The 21974-nt window shown below is 49.8% G+C and overlaps 1 protein-coding gene across 6 annotated transcripts in view; it reads left to right on the plus strand.

Moving 5' to 3' along the window:
* The window catches only part of PAX5 (paired box 5), a 138639-nt gene extending 118506 nt beyond the window's left edge, over positions 1 to 20133 (plus strand). For 3 of the 6 annotated variants that reach the window (XM_055790606.1, XM_055790602.1, XM_055790605.1), the window contains 2 exons: positions 6053 to 6139; positions 14275 to 20133. In XM_055790606.1, the coding sequence (XP_055646581.1) occupies positions 6053 to 6139; positions 14275 to 14351 (164 nt within the window). In that variant the 3' untranslated portion in view covers positions 14352 to 20133. The other 3 variants (XM_055790603.1, XM_055790601.1, XM_055790604.1) reach the window with 3 other exon arrangements.
* Positions 20134 to 21974: the final 1841 nt, after the last annotated feature.

Raw genomic sequence — 21974 nt, forward strand, 5'->3', positions numbered from 1 at the left:
GGAAAACAACAGATGAAAAAGAATTAGTTTAAACCCAGGGCTCTTTTTAACGGAAGAATTTTGACAAAATTGTCACAGATTTGCAGAAGTGTGTTAGTGGTGTGAAATGACTTTTTTGTGTGAAAGCAAGTTTTCACTGAGAGGTGTTTCCCAGCTCCCCTGTACATGGGGAAGACTTCGAAGGGAGTGAGTTTTGTGAGCTGCAGACTCCTTTCTCTCTTGCCCTGAGCTGCTGCAGCGCGTGGTGTGGAGAGGCAAGTTTGCTTTACTGAGGGGAAGATAGGCCATTCTTCTCTGCAGAGAGGCCAGAGCATCTCCCTTCTTTTATAAGGTCTCTCACAGTTGTTTGTCACTCCGACTTCACATGGGATGCTGCTCAGGGATGCTGGGTCACAAAGCAATCCCTCAGGCTGTGTTTGGCGTATGGTGAGAAGTGATTTCTGCTGCTCTCCTTTGGCTTATGCCGACCTCCAGCACAGATGACGCCTGGCCCCACTGCACACCTGACTTCCATGTAACATCTTTCAAGGCTGCGTTTGGATAGCTGCTCCTCCGTGGTGTTAAGTCAGCGGTACGCAGGCCGCCTGGGTGCAGTTGTGTGGCTCAGCGCAGCGTTTAGCCCTGCTCCTCATGCAGTCAGGCGTATCTTTGCTATCAGGGTAACGATTGTTATTGGAATTTGCGGAAGAAATTTGTGATCCATTTGATTCCTTCCACAAAAGGAAATGCTCGAGAACGAATAAAAGCCATGAGAATGTTAAAAAAGTTACAGTAAGGTCCTTTGCTGCAAAGGAAAGGTAGAGACACCTGTAGCCTGTGACAAGAGGTCAGGCTGGGGGGGGAGGGGTTCATCTGCAGGAACTCAACTTAGGGACAGGTACATCAGGTTGTTTTTAAATTTACCTGGGACCCTAACGAGGAATGGGCACGGTGCTGCTGTTCCTGTCCAGACTGATTTTTGTCTCACAGCTTCCCATTCTTGTACCTTATGTAGCTGCGTTTATCGAACGCCATTTCTCCTGGTTTGTTTGAATGTTCTGCCAAATAGAAGGGTAAATAAGACACTGTCCTAAACCTGGAGCTTGGATAGCAAAATGACCCAGCAAATGGGGACTGGTGGAGAAGACCAGCAGCTGGGACAAGTCCGGCAGGAGGGACGGTGCAGCCACAGGGTCGTGGTTGCTCTCCCTGTTGGGTGGCAGCCGGTGCTCACCAGGAGCTGTCGCATGGTGGTTGTAGAAGGCATGTTTGATCACCTGCACCCTTGATTACCTGCAGCTGTCATGTGGATACAGCCATTCACCTCCAGGGTCCCAGTGGCTTCTCCCTGTCCCAAATACAGCTGCAAAAACCTGATATGTGACAAAATGCAGTAAAAAGTGTATAAACAGGTCTGCCTTCATGTAGCTGGCTCTGGTTGAGCTATACTGGCTCTGGAGCTTGTGATTCATGTGATTTTCTGAGACTGTGGGGACCGGAACAACGTGTTGAACTTGGAAGTGACATATAAAACCTCTGTGTTGAGTATTTATTTGAATTTGCGTTTCAGTCCAGAAGTACCACCAGCAGCTGGGTAACAAACATGTTCTGTGTTTGACTAGGCTGCTGGTTTCTGCCAGTGTTAAATGCCACACAGTCCTAAGAAGACAAGGCTAAAGGACATGGTTGTTAGTGCTGTCCTACCTGGTGGGATCACAGCTGGATGCTCTGTGCCGTGAACAGTGGTAGTGCAATGACAGTGGTTAGGCTTTGTCCGTGGGAGCTTTCTGTGCCTTGGCTGGACATGGTCTATGTCAAAACTGGCCTTGCTTTGAGCATCTGCCCCATCCTTCTGGCTTTTAGCAGGTGAGGAAGTGTCCCAGCAGCCTCCAGTCCCAAGTCCAGCACCGTTGCACAGAAGCATCTTCCCCCATCTTCCGCAGGGGCACTTCTCTAAAGCCATGGCAGTCTGAAAGACACCGTGAAGTCTCTTTCTTCATTTCTTGGTTCCTGAGGTTTTTCAGCTCATGCTTTTCAGTTTCTGTGCACATCACAAAGGAGACATGCAGGAAGCTTACCTTAAAACCAGTCTGGTAAACATGAGTTGATAACCCCCAGAGGAAATGCTGTAGAATGGACAGTGCAGTGCTGCAGAATGGGGTATCTGCTGTTTGCCTGCAGCGGGGGGGTCAATCCACTACTGTCAGACTCTGTCTGCAGCCCCCCCTGGGGCTCTCCCTGTGGGCAAGGGGCCTCTGCCTCTATCCCACCAGCTCAGGGTGGAGGGCATCTCCTGGGGCTTGCTGCTGTGTTGTAGCAGCAGCAATACAGGGAATTGTTCTCTCTCCTTCTGCATCTCTTACCTTCGGGGGTGACGGAAGGGCCTGACCCCGTTTGGGCTGTGGCCACGTAAAGCATTGTGGCAGTGTGGAGTCCGGTCTGGTGGCGAGAGGTGGGCTAACTCTTGCAGAAGCCCTTGGTTTGGTGTCTTTGTGTCTCAGCCACGCGGGAATTATTGAGGAGGGGGCTTACCATTTCACATGAAGGACGGATGGGTCCCATTGCCACCTTGCGGTGCGGGCAGGCGCTGTGCAAGTGTGTGCAACGCTCTGCACGTGTGCGCGTGCCCCTGGGTAGCTGATGTTTTCGAATGGGACGAGGGCTGGCTACTAAGCAGTGCTGTCAAGAAGTGTAGCTGATGGACCTTGGGATATCAGCTGGAAATCACGAGGTATTCATGCAGCGTTCTTTCCTCTAGCTTAGTTTCACTTACGGCTGTACCATTTGTCTGCCCAAGTGCTGTGATGGTAGTAGCAGGGCTTGAGACTTTCTCCCCCACTTCTTCATTTCCCCTCCCCTCTCCCATATTTCTTTTCTCTCATTTTCCTTCCTGCCCCCCTTCTCTCTTTCCCTCTTTCTTTTTTTTTTTTTTTTTTTTCCTTTTCCCTCAGCAGGGCTGATGGATATGCAGAGTATGTTAAGAAGCAAGCAATACTGTCACCGAGCTGATGGTGCTCAGTGACTCCTCGAGCTCCTGGCTGGTCTGTACTGCAGGAGCTTGACACCCTGACCACTGAGGCATAAAAAACAGAGAATTGGAAGCCTCAGCCTGACAGGCACTGGAGCATCCCCCAGAGAGGGTCCACGATGTGTGTCTGTGTGTGAGTGTGGGGAGGAGGGCAGTGGGGATGGTGGGGGAGGAGAGCAAGGCAGGAGAGGATGAAACAATGAAATGTCAGCCGGTTCCCACCCGCAGCCCTGCCGCAGCACTGATGAGCATTTAGAAAGCGCTGCCGCCTGCTCAGCGGTGTGCACGCTATCGGCATGGGACAGACTGGGACTCTGCAGCCTCAGGGGGATGGGAGAGGGGAGCGGTGGGTGCAAAGAGGAGAGAGGGAGGGTGGCGGGACGGCTGAAAATGGAGGTTGTCCGGATCTAGGGTGGGTATGTGTGCCCTGCCCCAGGGTGCAGCTCTGGCAGGCACACAGCAGCTCGCCATGAGCTTCATTCAAAGCCTGGGGGGTTCCTGATGCACAGAGGAGCTGGGCAGCCTCCTCTGCACACCCTGTGCAAACAGCCCACGGCAGAGGTTGGGAACTGTGCTGTCTGCTCTGTCCCTCTGTCCATGCACTGCACAGCTCCAGGCGAGGATGTGGCAGCGAGACTCGTGGCCATCAGCTTTCGTGTGTCATGTCAGTCAGCCAGTGCAACCGTTTCGTGCAACTAAACCAAGGCTAAATCTCCGTGTTTCTCACTGCCCTGTGGAAAGGGAGAAGTGAAAACAGTGGGGAAGGTGGTGTGCGAGCTGCTCCCCATCAAAGAGGCAGCCACAAGATGAAGGGATTTTTGTGTGGTGCAATGCTGGAAGAAGGACCTGGCCATGAGCCTTCAGGGACTGGGGAAGGTCTTAACCGCTCACCCATGAAGTTACCAGCCACTTTGCTGCCCGCACACTTTGCAGGCTTGGGCAAACACTGTTAGGACAGAGCTGGGTGAGGGACTTACTGGAAGGTGAGGGGCTTTGGGAACAGGGAGGGGAGCAGAGAGGGCTCTGCCTGAGCAGGCAGCCACAAGTGTGGCAGTGAGGAGGCAGAAGAAAGGACCAGAGAGAAGCTGCTGCATTGTACAGGAGGGAACTTGCTCCCTAGCTGGCGGGGGGTGATGTGGATGCCTTTGCCTGTGGCTCTGGTACCTTGTGTGGCTTCTGACATCTCTTCTGGCTTCTCCGTCTTCACCATGCTTCACTGTAGAAGAGTGAGCACAGTAATGGAGGTAACCTTTGGTTACTCGAGTCATTTATCACCCATAAGGTCAGGGAACAGAGATAAAATGTAGATAGGATGTACTTCACCCACAAGAAAGGTTTGGGAACAGCTTCATTTTCCATGGCTTATGGTTCATTAATACCATTCCTTAGAGGCAGTAATGAAAATCTGCTCTGAGCTTGTGAAGAAATGTGGTCAACACAGCAAGGTGTGCTGAGCGTGGAAGCATTTGCTGCTTCTGGCTTCAGAGCTCATCTTACTGCCCTGTCTGTGAGCGCTAAGTCAGGGAGAGAGACAGCTGGTCAAGGCCGGTGGGTTCAGTCCTGTGGGTCTCAAGGGCTGTAAGGAACAGGGAAGGGGTATTAATTACCCCCCTGGAGCGGACCAGTGGTGGGCAGCTCTTGCTGTCAGCATGTTCAGTGTGTTTGCTGGCATCCTTTGGTATAGGCTGAGAGGCAGCTTATTTTTACTGAAGCAGCACGATGTGGAGACCGAGCTACCCTGGGCCCCAGCCTGTTTTTTGACACCGATCTGTGTTACTTCTGTATTGGCAGAAGCTACCTTTGCAGGTGGCCACAGTGGCTGCTAGGAACCGCACAGCCATTGCAGCCCACCGTACAGCCAAGCCAAGAGCTCCCCCTGCCAGGCAGCATGATCCCACCGGTCACTGTAGCATCATCCCCTCTCCCCTGGGGCCAGCATCTCGCCTCAGTGGTCCCAGGGACCCAGACAAGGTCCCCAGGACAGGTCTGTGGACCGTACCGGCTGGCGGTGCTGAGCCCCAGGAGAGCTGCAGATCTGGCATCAAGGGTGTGCTGCTCAGCTGGGGTAGTCAGCCCCCCGAGTATGGGGCAGGGGAGATGCCGGCGCCGAGGACCAGAACAGGCAAATGTCGCAGTGAGCATTTTCTGCTGTGTGGCAGCCCTCTCCTCTTGCCATAGGAGACCTACTCTTCTCTCCTGCCGTGCTGTGTTGTGCGTGCGTGTATTTCTGTATTGCAGAGGGAGAAGGACAGGAGGAAGAACGAGGAGAGCAGGAAACCGTCATTTGTGGAAAATTTCCTAATAAATCAGCAACAGTGTTGGTATTTGCATGGTGGTGGAACCGCATGCCCTGCCCAGGGTCAGAGCCCCATGGTGCAAGGCTCTGTCCTGAAGAGCTTGCAGATGAAGTATGAAAAAGGAGGTGATGGGAAGAGAGCAAACAGATGGGGAGAGCAGGAGCTTGCGAGGAGATAAACAGCAGCAACTCTTTGAGCCTTTTTTGTGCCTTTGTCTGGAGGGTTTAAAAACCATCTGAAACTTCCACAAGCATCCCTTTTCCTTGGGTTGCAGTGATGGATGGATGTCTGGGACCAAGACCATGTTCTCATGGAGAGCCTGTAAGGGTACCCAGTATCTAGAAGATGAGCTGGTTCATCTTCTCCTGCCAGCAGAGAGGCTGGCTGAGCAGCCCTGTCCTCATATTATGTTTCTTGCCCCGAGTGCTGTAGGGCCAGAGAGGCAAAGTCCAGCCCCGTGGGTGTGTCCCGGAGTCTTCTCCATCCCTCCTCACTGTCTCGCTCCTGCAGCATGGGCTGCCTGAGGAAATCCAACCTGCTCGGCAGGCCTGAGATACAGCACGAAAAGGACATGTAAAAGATGGCTGCCCCTATTTATTTAATAAATTGCCCACCCGTCTTGCCCTTGCTCAAAGAGAGTGGCCATCACTAGAGCACAGCATGCACTGATGAGCCCCTTTCCCCCACAGTGGTAATTGCAGTCTCAGATCAAATAATCTTTCATTTTGTCTCTTTCTCTTTACCTTAGGGAGTGAGTTTTCTGGGAGCCCATACAGCCACCCACAATATTCAACATACAATGACTCCTGGAGGTTTCCCAACCCTGGACTCCTGGGTAAGTTGCTGTCTCCTCTGAACCTTAGGGGCTCGGTGCAAGCCGTGCCTTGTTTGTAACCCACTGGCCATCATCCACTGCTGGGGTGGGCAGGATGCATGTCCTGGTGTGGTCCCGAGTCCCTGTGCTTGGAGGACTGGAGGTCTCTACTGAGGTGCACAGATGCTCTTGGCTTCCTTTGCCAGCACGAAACCCGTGCCCAAACCTCTTGTCTTCCAATTTCTGCCCCATAAAATCCTTCCAGAGACATGATCCCCCTTTTTTTTTTGAGGGTGAGGAATCCTGTTCAGACAAAACTTGGGATGCCAGGTTGCTTACAGTTGAATGCAAGCCCCATTGTTCCCCGTGCTGTTGTTCCTTGCTCATTCAAGCACTTTGCATTTCTCCCTGACCTCACGTTGTGTTTGCTCCCCAGTTGTGTGTTTGCCTGATTCATCCCTCCTCTGCAAGGGACCGCTGTGCCCGCGCAGCCTCACTGATGCCGGCATGGTCCCTACAAGCAGTGGGAGGCAGAAGCCCTGTGGCTCATGCAGGATCATGGCCCTCATGTGAAGGATAAACATAATCCATTTTACACCACTGTCAAAAATCTGGCCCACTTTGACCTTATATACATGTAGCATGCAGTAATTAGAATTTTTCCCTGCATAATTTGCATGGATGAGGTAAGTAAAATACCAATTAATTGTCATCTCTCAACACATGAGTAGCATGCCTTAGAGATTTCCAGATTTATGGATGACAGGGCTGTTATATGTGACCTCCAGCAGCGAAATAATTTTGAATTTTTGTCATACTTTTTTCATCCAGTTTCTTTGTTTTAAGTAATTGAGTCCCCATGTAATTGAGCCACCCAGGCTGTATTCATCATGGTTCTTGTCCTTAAACAAATCCTCAGGGAGCAATACACAGCCTCTGCCTCTCATGCCCTGGTGCTGGTATAATGCTGCTATTTGCCGTGCCACATTTAAGGGTTTGTTAGCGCTTCCATCATAAATCAGCAGACAGATCTCCAGCTAATATGGATGAGCATAGCTGCACAAAGCCAGGGGAGTCCCTGTGCTTAAACCCGCAGTTTCCATGGCCACAGCTGGCAGCGCCTGTGGGATTTTGGCTTAGCCATGTGGGGAGGATGCTTTAGCCAGGGTAAGAGTGTGAGCCATGCTTTACCTTCATTTCTAATTTTGCAGCTCCTTTGGAAGCAGGAGAGCTGCTGTAGCAAAGCTCTGCCTGGACAGGCCTGGGAAGCCAGGTTTTGGGTAGCTTTTCAGATTTTGCTTGCAAACGAGCAAAAAACCAGTCATGATATTAAAAATAAATGAAAACCCAGCCCCAACCCTGCCCTTCCCCGTGGAGGAAAGAGCTTTTGGCGAGGCTCCTGGGCCGCACGCCATGCTCCTGCCCTGGGGGTGCACACCTCCACAGGGGAGGACTTGCACACCAGCGCTGCACTGGAGCCAGCCTGGAGCTCCGCGCCGCCCTGCAGGGACAGGCAGTTGCTCTTCGACTCTGGCGGCAGCAGGTTGCACCAAGACCTGCTTGGCTCTTCATTTGAGATGATGGGCATGCTGGCAGAGCTTGCTCTGCAAGGTGCAGGGCAGGGTATGTCCCTGTGGTGGCCTGAAGCCAGCGGAGATGGACAGGTCTGGGTCAGGAGAAGACTTTAAGACAGAGGCTGGTCAGAAGCCAGCCACTTGCTGCCAGGACACCCTTTCCCTGTGCCATTCCCTTTTTTTCCTATTCTTCCTCTTTTTCTCCTTTCCATTTTGAGGGGAAATTGTGTCTCATCTTCGACTGTGTGGGAGGCATGTGGTATGAGCGAAGATGAAGGGTTGGTGTACTGCCTACTGTGGCAAGGCTCACGCCTTGGGCTGGAGAGGATTTCTACAGCAGTATTTACTCAGCAGCATGCTGTGAGCATGTGTTTAAGTGAGGCAAGGACAACAAGATTTGGATGCTACCATTTTCCTTCAGAAACTGCAGCTTTATTGACATTGAAATGTTTCACAATATAATGACAACAATGCTGGCATTTTTTGCTGGCGGGAGTTGTCAAAATCTATACTCTTGGCTTTCTGGGTTTTATCCTTTCTAAATACTTTTTTTTCAATATTTTCAGAGTCTTGTGTTACAGTAGGCACCAACTGGGTCACTACACAGGTAACATTATATTGCTTTGACTGTACAATGACACACTGATTTGGAGTTACAGGACTGGAAGTTTTGATGCATCAAAAAGAAAAATTGGACTTTTTTGTTCTGCAGCAAGTACTGAGGATAAATTTACCATTCCAGTTCAGCCTGGTCTCAAAACTGGGAGTGATGGAGTTTCCTGAAGGGGTAGTTGTAGAAATGCCTGTTCTGCTCTGTTCCTGTCCTTACTGCAAGAACTGCTGAGCTGGTCAAGAGCTGGTGCAGCCTGTAACTGTACCTCCTTGTGCTGCTCGAATGCACCGTGGCCACCATGTAAGAGCTGGGCAGTGAGGTTTCAGCGAGCTGAACCTTGGGATTCCCTTTCTTTACAAACCTCTCTGTCCATGAAGCACCAAAAGGAAAACGGTGGACTGTTTGGAAAGGCAGTTATTAGAAGTCAGCATCGTACCACACTGATGCTGCAAAGGTCCATGATTTCCTAGTCCCCATTTCCCCAGATCTTCTTGATTGGGATCGGTTTTCTGTGCCTTTGGCTTTTCTGCCATAATTTTCCTCAGCATGGCTGATGAGATCCTTTTCTCTTACAGTACTGGAGACCTATGATCGGTTTTATAGTTGATCTTTTCATTGATTATTTCCTTGTTTTGCCACGACTGGCAACTATCTTGCTGATCAAGGATGCTGTGTTTTGGTTGGAAACCCACTGAAGCCTAAGGGCTCCTGTTGCCAGCCTTGTGCCTGCCTTTACCACCACCAATGCTGGAGAGCCCAGGAGTGTTTCTTCCGTCAGAATTTCAAAATCTGCCCTGGGAGTTTCCTCAGATTGTCCTTCTGAGTCTTCTGGAAGAGGGATGACTCACTGAACCAGAAACTGAAAAGGAAGATAAATGTTCTGCAATGGTGGTGAGGCACACTTGGGCACATGGTGGCACTGGGTGCCTGGCAAAACAAGACCAGCTTTCCCCAGGTTGGTCCTAGCTGCCCACTACCTCGTGTCTGCATCTCCGATTGAAAAGGCAAAAGCCCGAGTACTGCATGGCAAGACAAAGTAAGAAATCTAGGTTGCCAATAGGATGTCTGGGAATAATTTTTTAGTGAGTGTCTTCCTCCACAGGAAGCCCAGACTGCTTGCCTGTGGGACACAGTGCTGGGGGGCAAGAGCATTGACCTGGTGCTCCAGGAGACACTGCCAGGTCCGAGTACAGCTGTAGGACCTGAGCAAGAGCATCTCTATGTTTGGCTGTAGGCTGCGTGTCAGACACATCTCTTGTGCCCTGTGGAGATCCTGCTTATCCACAGCTCTCCCTTTCTCCCTGCGAGCCTGATCCCGTACTCGCTTCTCCCAGGGTGCCTGCTAACCCCACTGATAATTCAGGGCAAGTAGGAGCCTGTGGCAGAGCCTTAAAAACCTGCTCCAGGTCTCCTTGAACACCCAGAAGGCGCTGTGTGACATGTCTTGAGCACCCACAGTGGTGAGGAGGTTAATTTAAACCATATCCAGGATGCTTCCACTCTTCTCAGGAGTATACGTGAGTGCATTTAGTAATTCTCTCCTGAGAGGAAGCTCTGGCACTATCAGCCTCAAAGTAGAAACCTTGACAAAATTAATCAGGACTGGTACATGGACTGACAGAGTTTGTTTTACTAAGTCCCGCTCCCTTCACTGAGATGAAGGTGTAATACTGTAAGCACTTAACAGTGCCTACATTCAATTAATTCCCTGTGCTGGCAAGAACGAACAGCAATCACACCACGCTGAGACCTGTGAAAGAGGAGCTAAAAGGAGAGATGCTGTGATTTGCAAGTGGCAGGAAGAAAGAATACTTGGGTTGAAAAATTATTTTTATGGGGAATAAAGAGAATACGAATGGAGAGAGATGAGAATGGTGAAAAGGTGTTGGTAGTTGGTCCCTGGCCTTTGCCCCGTGAGTGCGGAGTGAGAGATGTGAGCCACGTCTCCATGGGAAGGCAGGACCATGCTCTCAGCATGCGGGTGGTGGGAGCTGTCCGGTCCCAGCAGAGCACCGGCTGCTGCCCATCGCCCCGGTACCTGCTCTGCCCTTGCTCTGGTGCTCCCCACTCCTCTGCACTGGGCAACCCATCCACATCTCCCCCAGGTGACCATGATCCCTCCTCGCCAGGGCAGTCCTGAATGCTGTGCCCCACAGCTCTTGTGGAAGGGGGGACAGCCCAGCTGCAGTCCTCCAGGTGGTCAACAGAAGCATGGGCAGAAGAAGCAGTCAGCTACCTGCTGCAGCTCTGCGGCATCTGCCTGCTCTCCCATCCCATTGTCGGCCGTGGTGGCACCCACAGCCAGCTCTGCAGCAGAGGCTTGATGGACTTGGCTGCGTGGGGTGGCTCAATCCCACCCCAGCCATGGCTGGAGTGCAGACAGACCCCAAGATTCCAGAGGGGTGATGCTGGGAAGAGGACACAAACCCCAGCTGCTCGCATGGTGTCTGGCTTGGTGGCTGTAGCAGGTGTCCCCATCTCAAAGCTGGAAGAGAAGGTGGAAAGGGGCTTACTTTTTCTTTCTTTTTTTTTTTTTTCTTTTTTTTCCCCCCAGTGTGCTGTGAATGACCTGCAGGTGGTACAGTACAGGGATGCACAGGGAGGCACGTGCACGAGCGCAGGGGAAGCAAGCTCTGTCACTGTCAGCGTGTCCTGGCGAGCACCAGCACAGAGTTGGCTCAATGCGTACGTGCCAAGAGTGGCTAATGGCCACACCATCTAATGAAGAAAAACGATTCAATTTCATGCTGACTTGTTGCAGTAACTTCTTTACCTCTTTCGCTCATTGCAGTCAGCTTGACGCTGCTGGCAGCAGGTTTCTGGTGACACGGTGTCCCCACTGCTGCCAGGACATGGTCCCTGCACGCTGGCTGGGAGGGTTTGCCTGCACTGTTGTGGTGCCATGGCTGCTGGTGCCAGCTTGGCAGCAGGTGAAGGCAGGGCTTGGAGCCGGTCAATTAGGATTAGATTCTGTTCTTCTGTGGGTTCCTGTAAAAAGATTAGAGAACAAGTAGGTGCCAGAAATGACTGTGTCAAGAAATAAATTGATGGTAGTATGAATTAGAAAGGAAAAATGGCAGAAGGACAGAGAAGGCTGTTCTGAATGGGGGTATGGTGACAGGAAGAGTAAATGCTTTGTGATGTGATGTTTTCATTTTTCACTTTAAATACAAGCTTTTTTGATTTCACTGCTGAAAGGCAAACTGGAAAAATCAAAATTGAGAGAAGCATGAGGCCTTCGGAAAACATGAGAGAAATATTGGGCTTCAGTAGTTGCACTGAGTCAGAACAGCAGCGGAGGAAGAGGGAGGGGGAAAGCCACGACCCTGATCCCAGAAAGACCCTTTACCTTCAAACCTACAGAAGCAGCGCATCCAGCTCTGGTGAGATGCACATGCTGCTCTGTGAGTCAGGGTGAAATTGTTTGGTGCTACTGGATCACTTCCCTGCATTTTCCATCCCTCTGCCTGAGCTGACCTGCCTTGTCCCATGCTGGTGCTGGTGGGGACTGGGGTCTTTGCTGCGCACCAGTGTCCCCTGCTCACCATCGACCTTCTGGTGCGGCAGTGGGTGAGGACATTGGTTTCATCTGGCCCTTTGTGGGCCTGTGAAGTGTTTTACTCTGAGACGCTGCCTGCCCTGCAGCGGCAGATGATCCCCAGGGACTCCCAGGCAGCAGAACTGGCTGTGAGGGGACACAGACTGACAAAATGGGCACCCCAGGAGGGTGGCCCCCAGTTCAGTGGGTACAGAGAACATCCCCAAAACGCCAGCTATACAGGGCATGCACATTTTGAAGTCTGGTGAACTGTTAAGTTTCCCTTTGCCCATTCAAGACTGCCTCGTTTGGCCAAGAAAGGCTTCCATGCTTTTAATTGCTTGCATTTGGCTGGGACACACAGTACATACAGCAGCTTATTTTAGGCTACCCATGAGAACGATGTTTGCTGTCCTTGTGAAACTTTCCAGTGTTCTCCTCCATGAAACATGGTTCCTGAGGCTCGGGCTTGTTAACCTGATGTCAGCTATCTGGAAGAGGAGCATCCATCCAGCCCAGGACAGCGGTTGTGGTGCCCTCAGCAGATAGCGCAAGGCTGTCAGCTCTGCACTTACACAGATGTAAATGAGAAGATGACCCTCTGAGGTGGTCTACTTTGCCTCTTGATTATGGCTTAAAATACTTAATGTCTTAGTTCGTAAACCTAAGTGAGATGGGGTCCTGCCTAAAAGTTCCGCAGACATGTTTGCAAATGCTTAGCCTGGCCAGTGATTTCACAGACTGTATTGATTTACTGTTGTGTATGGGAGGACTACCATTCTAGAGAACCGGGACCACAGTTCTGAAGCTTGGTTTATCTGCTTTAAACCCAGCCCTTTGCACAAACCCAGGTTTGCACAATATTTGGATTTAGCACGAAAACAGTGTTGAAAACACACTGATGTTTTAAGTTGCTGCTAATTTGTACTTACTCTAAATCAAGGACTTTTCAGTTTCCCGTGCTGTGACCAACAAGGAGGTGCACAAGAAGGTGTGAGGGAATAGGGCCAGGACAGCTGCCTCGGACCAGCCAAAGAGATATTTTATACCATAGTATGTCATGCTCAGTATATAGCTGAAGGGAGTTGGCCGGGGGATGCCAGTCTGCTGCTGAGGGTCTGGCTGGGCATTGGGCACCCGAGAGGTGAGCAATTATGTTGTGCATCACTTGTTTTTTTTCCCCTTGGGTTTATTCCTTTCTTTCTCTCTCCTTTTCATTACAATTGTTGTTCATATTTTATTTCAATTACTAAACTTTCTTATTCCAACTGATGACTCTTACCTTTTTCTGATTCTTCTCCCCATCCCACTGGAGGTGGCGGGGGTGGAGCAAGTGAGCAGCTGCATGGTACTTAGTTGCTGTTGGGGGTTAAACCACGACAGAAGGTTTTTAATAGCTAGTTCTGTCTGGACAGATTGGTATGTCTCCAGGTACGTCTGTAGTCAAAGACTCTTCTTCATCCAAGCAAACAGCCCAGGTTCCAGGTGATCCTCTGGTGATCACCCAGTCTACTGCTGCTTAGCCCTGTGGGGCAGAAAATTGTCACCAATATTTTTCAGGCCTTTTCTTGGTAAACAAGTGCTTCAGCATTCATCAATCTGCAAAGCGCTAAGTCCGGCCCGCTAGTTTATTCAGATGTGCGACACGTATTCAATGAAAACGGAGACCATAAATTTGATCCGTTTGAGACTTTTAAGTGTCCATTTCAAGAGCTGTGATTTGGAGCATCAGATACTTCATCGGATGAGGCATTATTCACTGGAGGTAGTTGTAAACTACTTTCCGAGTTCAAATTCGTTACCAAGTGAAGGTCACCAGTGTTTTCTAAAGGCAGTTTCTCCCCTCAACAAATGTATTGGATGCCGAAGGACTCTCCCTGGCCAGGCAGAGCCCAGTGTGGTGGGGTGATCACAAGGCAGATCTGGGAGCACAAACTTGGCCACTCTTTTCTGGAGCTCTGAGGCCACAGATGGGAGCTAAGCAAAATCCAGGGGGTTATTCCCTGACAGGAGTTTGAGAAAAGGGGGAATTATTGTTGAGTCCCAGTGAAATATGTTAAATGCTTTGGGGTTCAACCTCCTCCTCCCCAGAGGAGAGAAAAAGTAAATCAGAGAAGCCAGAGTGTGGTAATGTGTTGGGGCAGGAGCATTTCGACCTTCCATTCTGAAAAGTAATTCACTTCTTTTTGGCAAGAACTACTGTTTTGAGTGGAGGAAGGGAACCAGGTACCCTACAGCCAGCAGAAGTGCAAAGCAATGGTAGCAACGTTCTCATGCAGGATGCATGAATGTGATTTTTATTCTAATTACCCAGCCTTTACTGCTGTGAGCCTGAGCTCAGGCAGGAGAGCTCTCTGCAGCCCGTGTCGGCATGCTGCAAGCTGGCATCTGTCCACCTTTGTCTTCCTCACAGTCATCCCTTCTCTTGCAGGCTCCCCATACTACTACAGCGCTGCAGCCCGTGGGGCAGCCCCGCCAGCGGCTGCCGCTGCCTATGACCGCCACTGACGCTGGGGCCTGGGGCACTAGCACTGACTGCATGCACCGCCTGGGACAACTGTGACAAGACACCTTGCTGCAACCACACCAGCCATGCTGCAAGGGAAGGAGAAAATACCTAGTAGGAACATGCTAATTGGAATTTTGCTCTGTAAACCTGGTGAACTGATTATTGTTGTGTTCTTTAAATCTGGTCATGTTGGCTGGGTCTCAACTCAAACAAAGAAACAGGAGGAAGCGTTCTCCTGACGCTCTGTGTGATCAAAAACGCGCAGTAGCTTCATGTCTTCTGCAGCCATCTGGCTACTGCTTTAATCGCCTGTGGGTGCCACGGCTGTATCTGGGGATAAGGAAGAGGTGTGAGCAGCTCCCTTTGGGGTGGCTTCCTCTTGCTGCACACTGAAACAGGCTGTGAGACTCAAGGCAATTTTCTTATTTTCGTTTCTTCTTTTTCTTTTTTTCTTTTTTCTTTTTTTTCTTTTTTTCCTTTTTTTTTTTTTTTTTTTGTGGCAAAGAGAAAATCAGTCTGCTCAACTTTACCCAAGCACCACTGTAAATACCTGCTTGTTTGTATTACTGTAAGAGTGGCTTAAGCATAAGCAACAACATTGTACAAATACGAACTCAAAGCGAATCTGAAAATGCATTTTGAAACTGGTGCACTGATTCAAAGAATTCAGTAAGCTTTAAGCAACTTTGAACCACGTTAACACTCATTGTGGCTATATTTTGGGCTGATGTTATTTCTGTATAGAGCATCCTATCTGACAGTCGTGTGCGATCATGCTATGTGCTGGTATCAAACACATGGGCAACTGAAAGACATGGGCAGTTTTGTGACATTTTACTGCTTAATATTCATTTATGTTCATTTGTCATCATAATGAGCACTGAAACAAATTCTCTGGTTTCAAGTTAAGCCGCATCCAAGAAGGAATTCCTAAATAATAGTTGACACCTTATGTACATCTCAATAGTTTGTATGCTAAAACCTAATTATGAATACCCTGAGAGGAAGGGGGAGAAGTATCACTGTAATGATTTTTGTTAGACGGACATACTGAGTGGGGCGTACTGAGCGTGGGGGCGGCCACATGGGCTTTCCAAGGCAAATGGGAAGGGAGGGCATTTGTTTTGGTGGAGGAGGGTCTGTGCATTCCGGTGAAGGCATTTCAAATTTAAGCTGCCGTAGTCCAGACATGTGCCAGAAGGAATTTTGCCCCGTTAATTCCATCATTCTTCCCTCCCACTCGCAGAGGCAGCACTAATAGTGACATGTCCTTCAATGTGCAGCTTCCTGGGGCTAATGAAGAGAGGAGAGTGGCTACAAATGACCGGCTTAGCAGCTGCACCAATCACTGCCACTTAGTGGAGCCAGGAGAGCTGCTGATTTCTCCCTGCAGCCTCCCCCTGCCCCAGGCTGAGGGGCAGCCAACCTCATTCATGGATGGATGATGGGCATGACCCATCCATCCCACCTCCTGAGGGCAATTGAGAAGCTCCTTAGCCCTGGTGAGATGAAGATCTGGCTGTAGCCTCCTTACTGCTGACCATCATCATCCACCCAGAGCAGCACAGGCACTGCAGAGGGGTCCTCCTAGCACTTGCCTGTGTATGTCCCAGGGCGTTGCTCATATTGATCGTGAGATGCGTTCCCATGGGTGAACGAACGTTCAAGTACAAATACCTGCTTCCAGTATTATTCTGAAATGGCAGCTCCTGAGTTAGCACTGTCCTCTCTCTTCCCTCCCCACCTCATTGCTTGTGCTGCGTGTCTGGTGTCCTTCGTGGCCACTGACCTGTTGATAAGCTCCCTCTCCGATTCCAGTGGCATCCTCTCACACCATGGAAACACAGCTATCACTTCCAAGTTTCCAGGGCAGATGTGTTCAGATCTTTGAAAGCCATGGAGGCACACAGGTCCCACAAGTTCAATGACATTTCAGTGAGCTGTTCACAGAGCCCATGAGGGATCTTGGCCAGAGTCCTTCAAACCTTGTCCGTAACCCAGGATTAAATTTCGTGACAAACTTACCAGTGAGAAGAGTACTGCTTTTCATCTTTCAGCAATTAATAGCTGATACATACTTTTAACTGAAGACAAACAACAACAGCATGGACAATTTACACAGGGAGCCTTCTGAAGCACTGCTTTGCTGTTGTCCCTTTCTGGGCACACTGTGATGGCTTGGACCCTGCTGACAAAGCTGCAAAGGGTGTTTCTGTCCCTGGCTGTTGGTTGCAGGGGGATTCCATCCAAGCCCCTGGCTGAGGGGTGCGCATTGCCTGCACCCTGAGCACACACACCTTCTCTGTGAGCTTGGGAAGGGATGAAGCTGTTTGCTGCATTGGCTGAAGAGAAGAGAAATGAGGGTTTGACCACAGGTGGTGAGGATGCAGGGGATGGCTCTGGAGCAGAGGTGGGCTGAGCTACACCAGCTATGGAGACACCACCCCTTGGTGACCAGACTGGGCTGAAACGAGCCTTTCTGTCTACCCAGTGAAGGAACAGCAGCTCCTGTTGATGGCATGTGGGTTCTTCACCCACTCTGTGTACTGCCGGGCAAACACGTTTCTTCTATTTGTTTCCTCAGCGGCACGGTTTGTGTGATGTACGCAAATTCAGGTAACATTGGGAAGATGAAACATGAGACTGGCAGATGTTAGTATGCTCAGGCTGACAGTGCTTGTCATTGGGCTGGGGACTTAGGCACAGTGGGTTTAGCATCTCTGAAGGATGCATGGATGCCACTGGATGAAGTGACCCGAGGTGCTTAGACATGGATAGCCCTAAGGCTTTCATCAGGACTTCCTGAGGAGGGAGACCCTTGGCTGGAGGCACCCTGCTGGGCAACAGCAGTGGGCTCCACCCTGCCAGCTGTGGAGCTAGGCAGGGGTGGTGTGGGTGCACAGGCAGCATACAGGTCCTGGTCAGAGCTGCAGAGGGGAACCCCCAAACTCCCACCCTCGTTTGCACAAGGCAGGTGCCTGCGTCCAGCCCACCTCCCAAAATGTGGCAGCCATGGCTTGCTCGTATCTGCTGGGACCTTTCTGGCAGCAGAGGGCAGTAAAAGTTGGCACATTGAGTATGCACGCCATGCTTCTGGAAAAGACTCTTCTTGACAGTACTTGCTGGTGTTGAGAATACTTCACCTGGGATTTACAAAATGCTTTCCTCAGGAGGTCTGAACTTTCTGTCCATTTCCATTGGGGGAATCCTCCTCCTCCTTGGGGAGCATCTTTGGAAGGTGCCTCTGGCAAATTATGGTCCTCTGGGGATGATGGAGAGTTGCTGGCTGCAGCCCCTTCCTCCACAGCCCCTCCATATCATCAGGGATCCCTGGGTGAGGTGGGAGCTGGAAGCCAGTGAACCCTTGGGGCTGTAAGGAGGGGAGAGAGCAAGACCAGCATGGAGGTTTGGGGTGCTCTGCCTACCCTTTGCTCTGGTGGGATGCCCTGTAGTGTCATGTATCATTACTACGACCCTTGCAGAAATCAGCCCCATAAAGTGCCTTCAGGCACTTTAAACACTAAACTCTGTGATACGCTCAGCTAGATGGAGGGTTTTCCAGTAGTATGCGCTCCAGCAATAAATTTATTAAGTGCATTGCCAACATAGGCTGAGAAATGAAATCTGAGAGATGGAGTGGGAAAATGCTGCCAATAAGACTAAATCAACAGAGGCCATGAGCTAAGATTACCTGAACTGACTTGTGGAGGAAACCCTTAGACAAAAGCTGTGAGAATATGACTATAAAGAAGACATAAAACACTGTGGACATCGTGTTTGCTTAGCATCTGTGTCCAAAGGTTCTGTTACGGGGGCATTATTGTTGGGCAGTTCCACTAACTTCAGAGCTCAGGATGTCTCTGGACCCAATCTGCAGACCAAAAGCATTGGTTTTTTTCTGACAAATAAGAAAAATGCTCTAGGTTCTGGGAGCATGGGGCCAGAGAGTGCATGTTGACTCGGAGATGTCCGAACAGTGCTCTGATTCTGTGCTGGCACTGCAGGTGTTCGGGCAGCATTGGTCCTTGAGGCACTTGGGAAGGAGATAGCAAGGGAAGAAATGGCAACAGGAAGAGAAAAAAGGAAGAAGAGGAAAAATAAAGTCTGAGAGGTGGTTTTTGGAAGAAAGCCTTTCTGACCAGGGAGGGAAGGTCTGTGGAGCTCACAACAGTGGAGTGGCTGGGGCACCCGTCGTCCCTCCTCAGCTCCCTGTGGCCAAGTCCCCTTGGTGCTGAGTGCGAGGACAGCATGGTGGGCTCGCTGCACCAGTTGATGGCAGCTGCTGGCTGGTGATAACTGCTCTGCCATGCCTGGTCTTAACTAATGGGGTTGTATCCCTTTTCTTATTTTCTTCACTTTATCTATTCTTCATATCCTTCAGCATGGGGGAGAAAGGAAGCCATGCTTCGGTGTCGCTTATTTCCAGCCACAAGTACCCGTAGCTTCAAAGAGCCGTGGCCCGTAGTGGAGTTAAATTGTGTGGCTGCTGCTGGCAGCTACACGGCTGCAACCCAGTGTCCTCCCCAGTGCTGTGCTCTTTTCTGCATGTATGTGCCCATGCACGTGCCACCAGGACATGTGAGGCCACAGCCACAACAGGCAGCACAGCATTAAACTGACCCACCACCACCCTGTGACTTTTTGTCCCAGCAAATGCTGGGAAAATCTGCTTTTTCTTCTGGATTGACTGAGAAAATGATGTCAGAGGGCCAACAGTTCTTGGGTAACGTGCCTTGCTGTATCTTGCAGAGCATGCAGGTGATGGTCACACATGGGACCATCACGTAGAGCCAGGTCGGGCGGCTTGCACCGACACAGGTGCCAGATGCACGTCCCGAGCCGTGGCCACCACAGGCCTGGGGAGGCCAGCTGGGGAGCCCTGTTGTGTCCCTCAAACTGAAACCTGCTCCTGTCACAGGTACGCATTACTGCAGCATGAGAAACAAAATGATCTGAAAGGATCAAAAACAGTTAGCGTTGCTTTTCTGGTGGAGCTAATGAGACTTGACGTGCAAACACTTGAGTGAAAAGCACGTCAAAGAGGTGCCTGGTGCCAGGATTGCTTGCTTTGGCATCACAGCTGGCGTCACTGTCAGCTCCAAGCTGGTCCTGCGAGAGGGCTGGTGCAGCCCAGGAGCTGCAGGGCAGGAGCCAGGCTGAAGGGGCTTTGCAGGACACCGCCACAGGACTGCAGTGTGGGTGGACGTGCACGTTGGGCTGGACGTGCACGCACACGTGTGTGTGTGTGTAGACATGCTTGAGTCTCTTAAACCGTGGCAGGGGTCGTGGAGGGGTGGACCAGAGTCCTACGATAGCCCTGGCTACCACCCAGCTGGACCCCTCTGTCCAGGGTTTCCTGCTCTTGCCCTGTCAAAGCGAGATGGGAAAATGGCTGGTGATCATTAGGCCTGCCTTTTGCTTTGCTCAGCCTCGTGTAGAAAGAAACCTTGTCCTGGTTTTTCACTTTGTAGTGGCCTTTGTACATTTTGAAATTACAGAAACTCATTTCATTGCAAATGGAATTCCTTTCCAAGAAAAAAAAAAGAACAGGCTTTTTTTTTTTTCCTGGAGACAAACTACTTTGTATTAGGGACTTCTAGCATCAAAGAAATACATATCTATTGTATCCACCAAAGTCTGCAATGCCTGCATTGAAGCTTAAGTCTTAAAAAAAAGAGAGGAAAAAGGAAAAAAGAGGGAGAGAAATAAAAGCCTCCTCCCCTTGAAAAATACATACAAACAACAACAACAAAAACTTACAAAAAAAAAACCACATAAAAATAACTGTTGAATTGCCTTTGAAAGTAGGGGATAACATCTGTTGCAAAACGGATGAAAAAATGCTTCTTAAAATGTGTATGTTTTGTATTCTTTTTTTCTAGTAGGAAAAGAACAGACTTGAAATCTTGGTGTTTTTTCCTTAGTGCTGTGTGTTGCTTTTGTGTGTTTTAATATTTGAATGTAATTACAGCAGTGCCAATTTGCCAAAGATGTCGAACATTATTTTGGGGTTTTGTTTTGGGTTTTGTTTTGGGAAGCAAAAAGGGAGGTGGGCTGGGGAATGGGGGTGCTAAGGCATGGGTCAAAAGGGAGGGGCCGTTTGAAGGTTTTTTTCATTTACTTGTTTTTTTTCAATTCTTTTTCTTGTCAATTCTGAAATTTGTGATTTTATTCTAAGTTAAATGGTTGACTGCAACACTTTTTATTTTTAGATTAGTTGAAGAAACATGCAATAAGATTGGCGTAGTTCAATATCTGTGTGTCTTTTCATGAGAGTGACTGTTACTTGTGGACATTTGGTTTTATGTAACCTTTATGTGAGATAATTATTTGTAAATATTTACCATAATTTTATTGGTTCCTAAAATAAAAGTAATTTTTTTAAGTTCAAAACCCCACTTTCACTCTTGTTTCCACTGTGTGTCCTTGATCCCTTGGAAAAAAACCCAAACAACCCAGAACAAACGGTTGCATTTGAAGCAGGATTTGGGGGGCCTGTGTGAAAACGCATCCATCAGGCAGGGCCAGCCACTGCAGCCGAACCCACCTCACCAGCTGGCAGCACCATTGGACCCAGCAAAGCCCCAGTTACCAGGCAAATGGTAAGGTTTGTGTTGGTGAGGGATGTCCAGGTCCTCAGATGTCCTCATTCCTGCAGGCAGGTTGGTCTCCTGATGAGGGAGAAGCAACCTCTAAGCCAACTCCAGATGCAAACTGGAACAGTTTGCTGGGGACTGGAGTCAACAGCTGTTTAGGGGTGCCTAAAGAGCAGCTCTTGTTCTCGGAAGATGGTGGTGGTTTTGCTGAGACTGTCCCTGCTTTAGAGCAGGTCTCTGCTGTCCTGCCCTGCCACCCAGCTCCTCTGCTGTGGGAGAAGGTGTCTTCTGGCTACACAGGCAGAAGGGAAGGGGTCTCCCAGGTACAGGGATTTTCACCCCAGCTTCCTTCTTGTTCCATACAAAAATCTCTTGTCCATTGTGAGACAGGTAGAAAGACCCCAAACATCTGCCCATGTCACAGCTAGCCACCAGCAGACAGAGGGCTGCAGCCAGTCAGGAGAGTACCAAGCCCTCCCTCCCCCTGCCCTGGACTCCCATCCCAGCTGTGTCTCGAGATGCACATACCCACGTGTATGTGCCACTTCAATCTTGCTAAATACTACTACTGCAAAACCCCTTTTATTAAAAGGAGCCGTAGCTAATGACTTACTAATTATTTGTTCTCAATGAGTTACTTATGAATGCATCTACATTTGGATGCATAAGCGCATGTGGGGGTTTATTTTTGGTGCTACTGAGATTCCTTTAAGGTCGCCTGTGTCTCCATCTGCCATCTCGGCAGCAGCTCTGTGCCCCTCCAAATGCATCCATGTGCTTGGGACTGCTCAGAGCCAAACCTCCTGTGTAGCCTTGAGTTGTGAGAAATTTACTGGGTTTGTTACCACACATGTCCTGCTTGTGCTGGCCAGTGCTGCCACAGTACTCCAAACACCCGGTTTGTGAAACAGTGGTAAAGGAATACCCATTTGATTAGACATAAGATGTATTTGGACTGAGCTGCCGTATTCTCTGTCTTAATTTTAACAGTATTCTCACAACTGAGATACTGCAAATTTTAATGAG

Source organism: Falco peregrinus, chromosome Z, assembly GCF_023634155.1.
Source record: "Falco peregrinus isolate bFalPer1 chromosome Z, bFalPer1.pri, whole genome shotgun sequence".
NCBI classification, from domain to species: domain Eukaryota; kingdom Metazoa; phylum Chordata; class Aves; order Falconiformes; family Falconidae; genus Falco; species Falco peregrinus.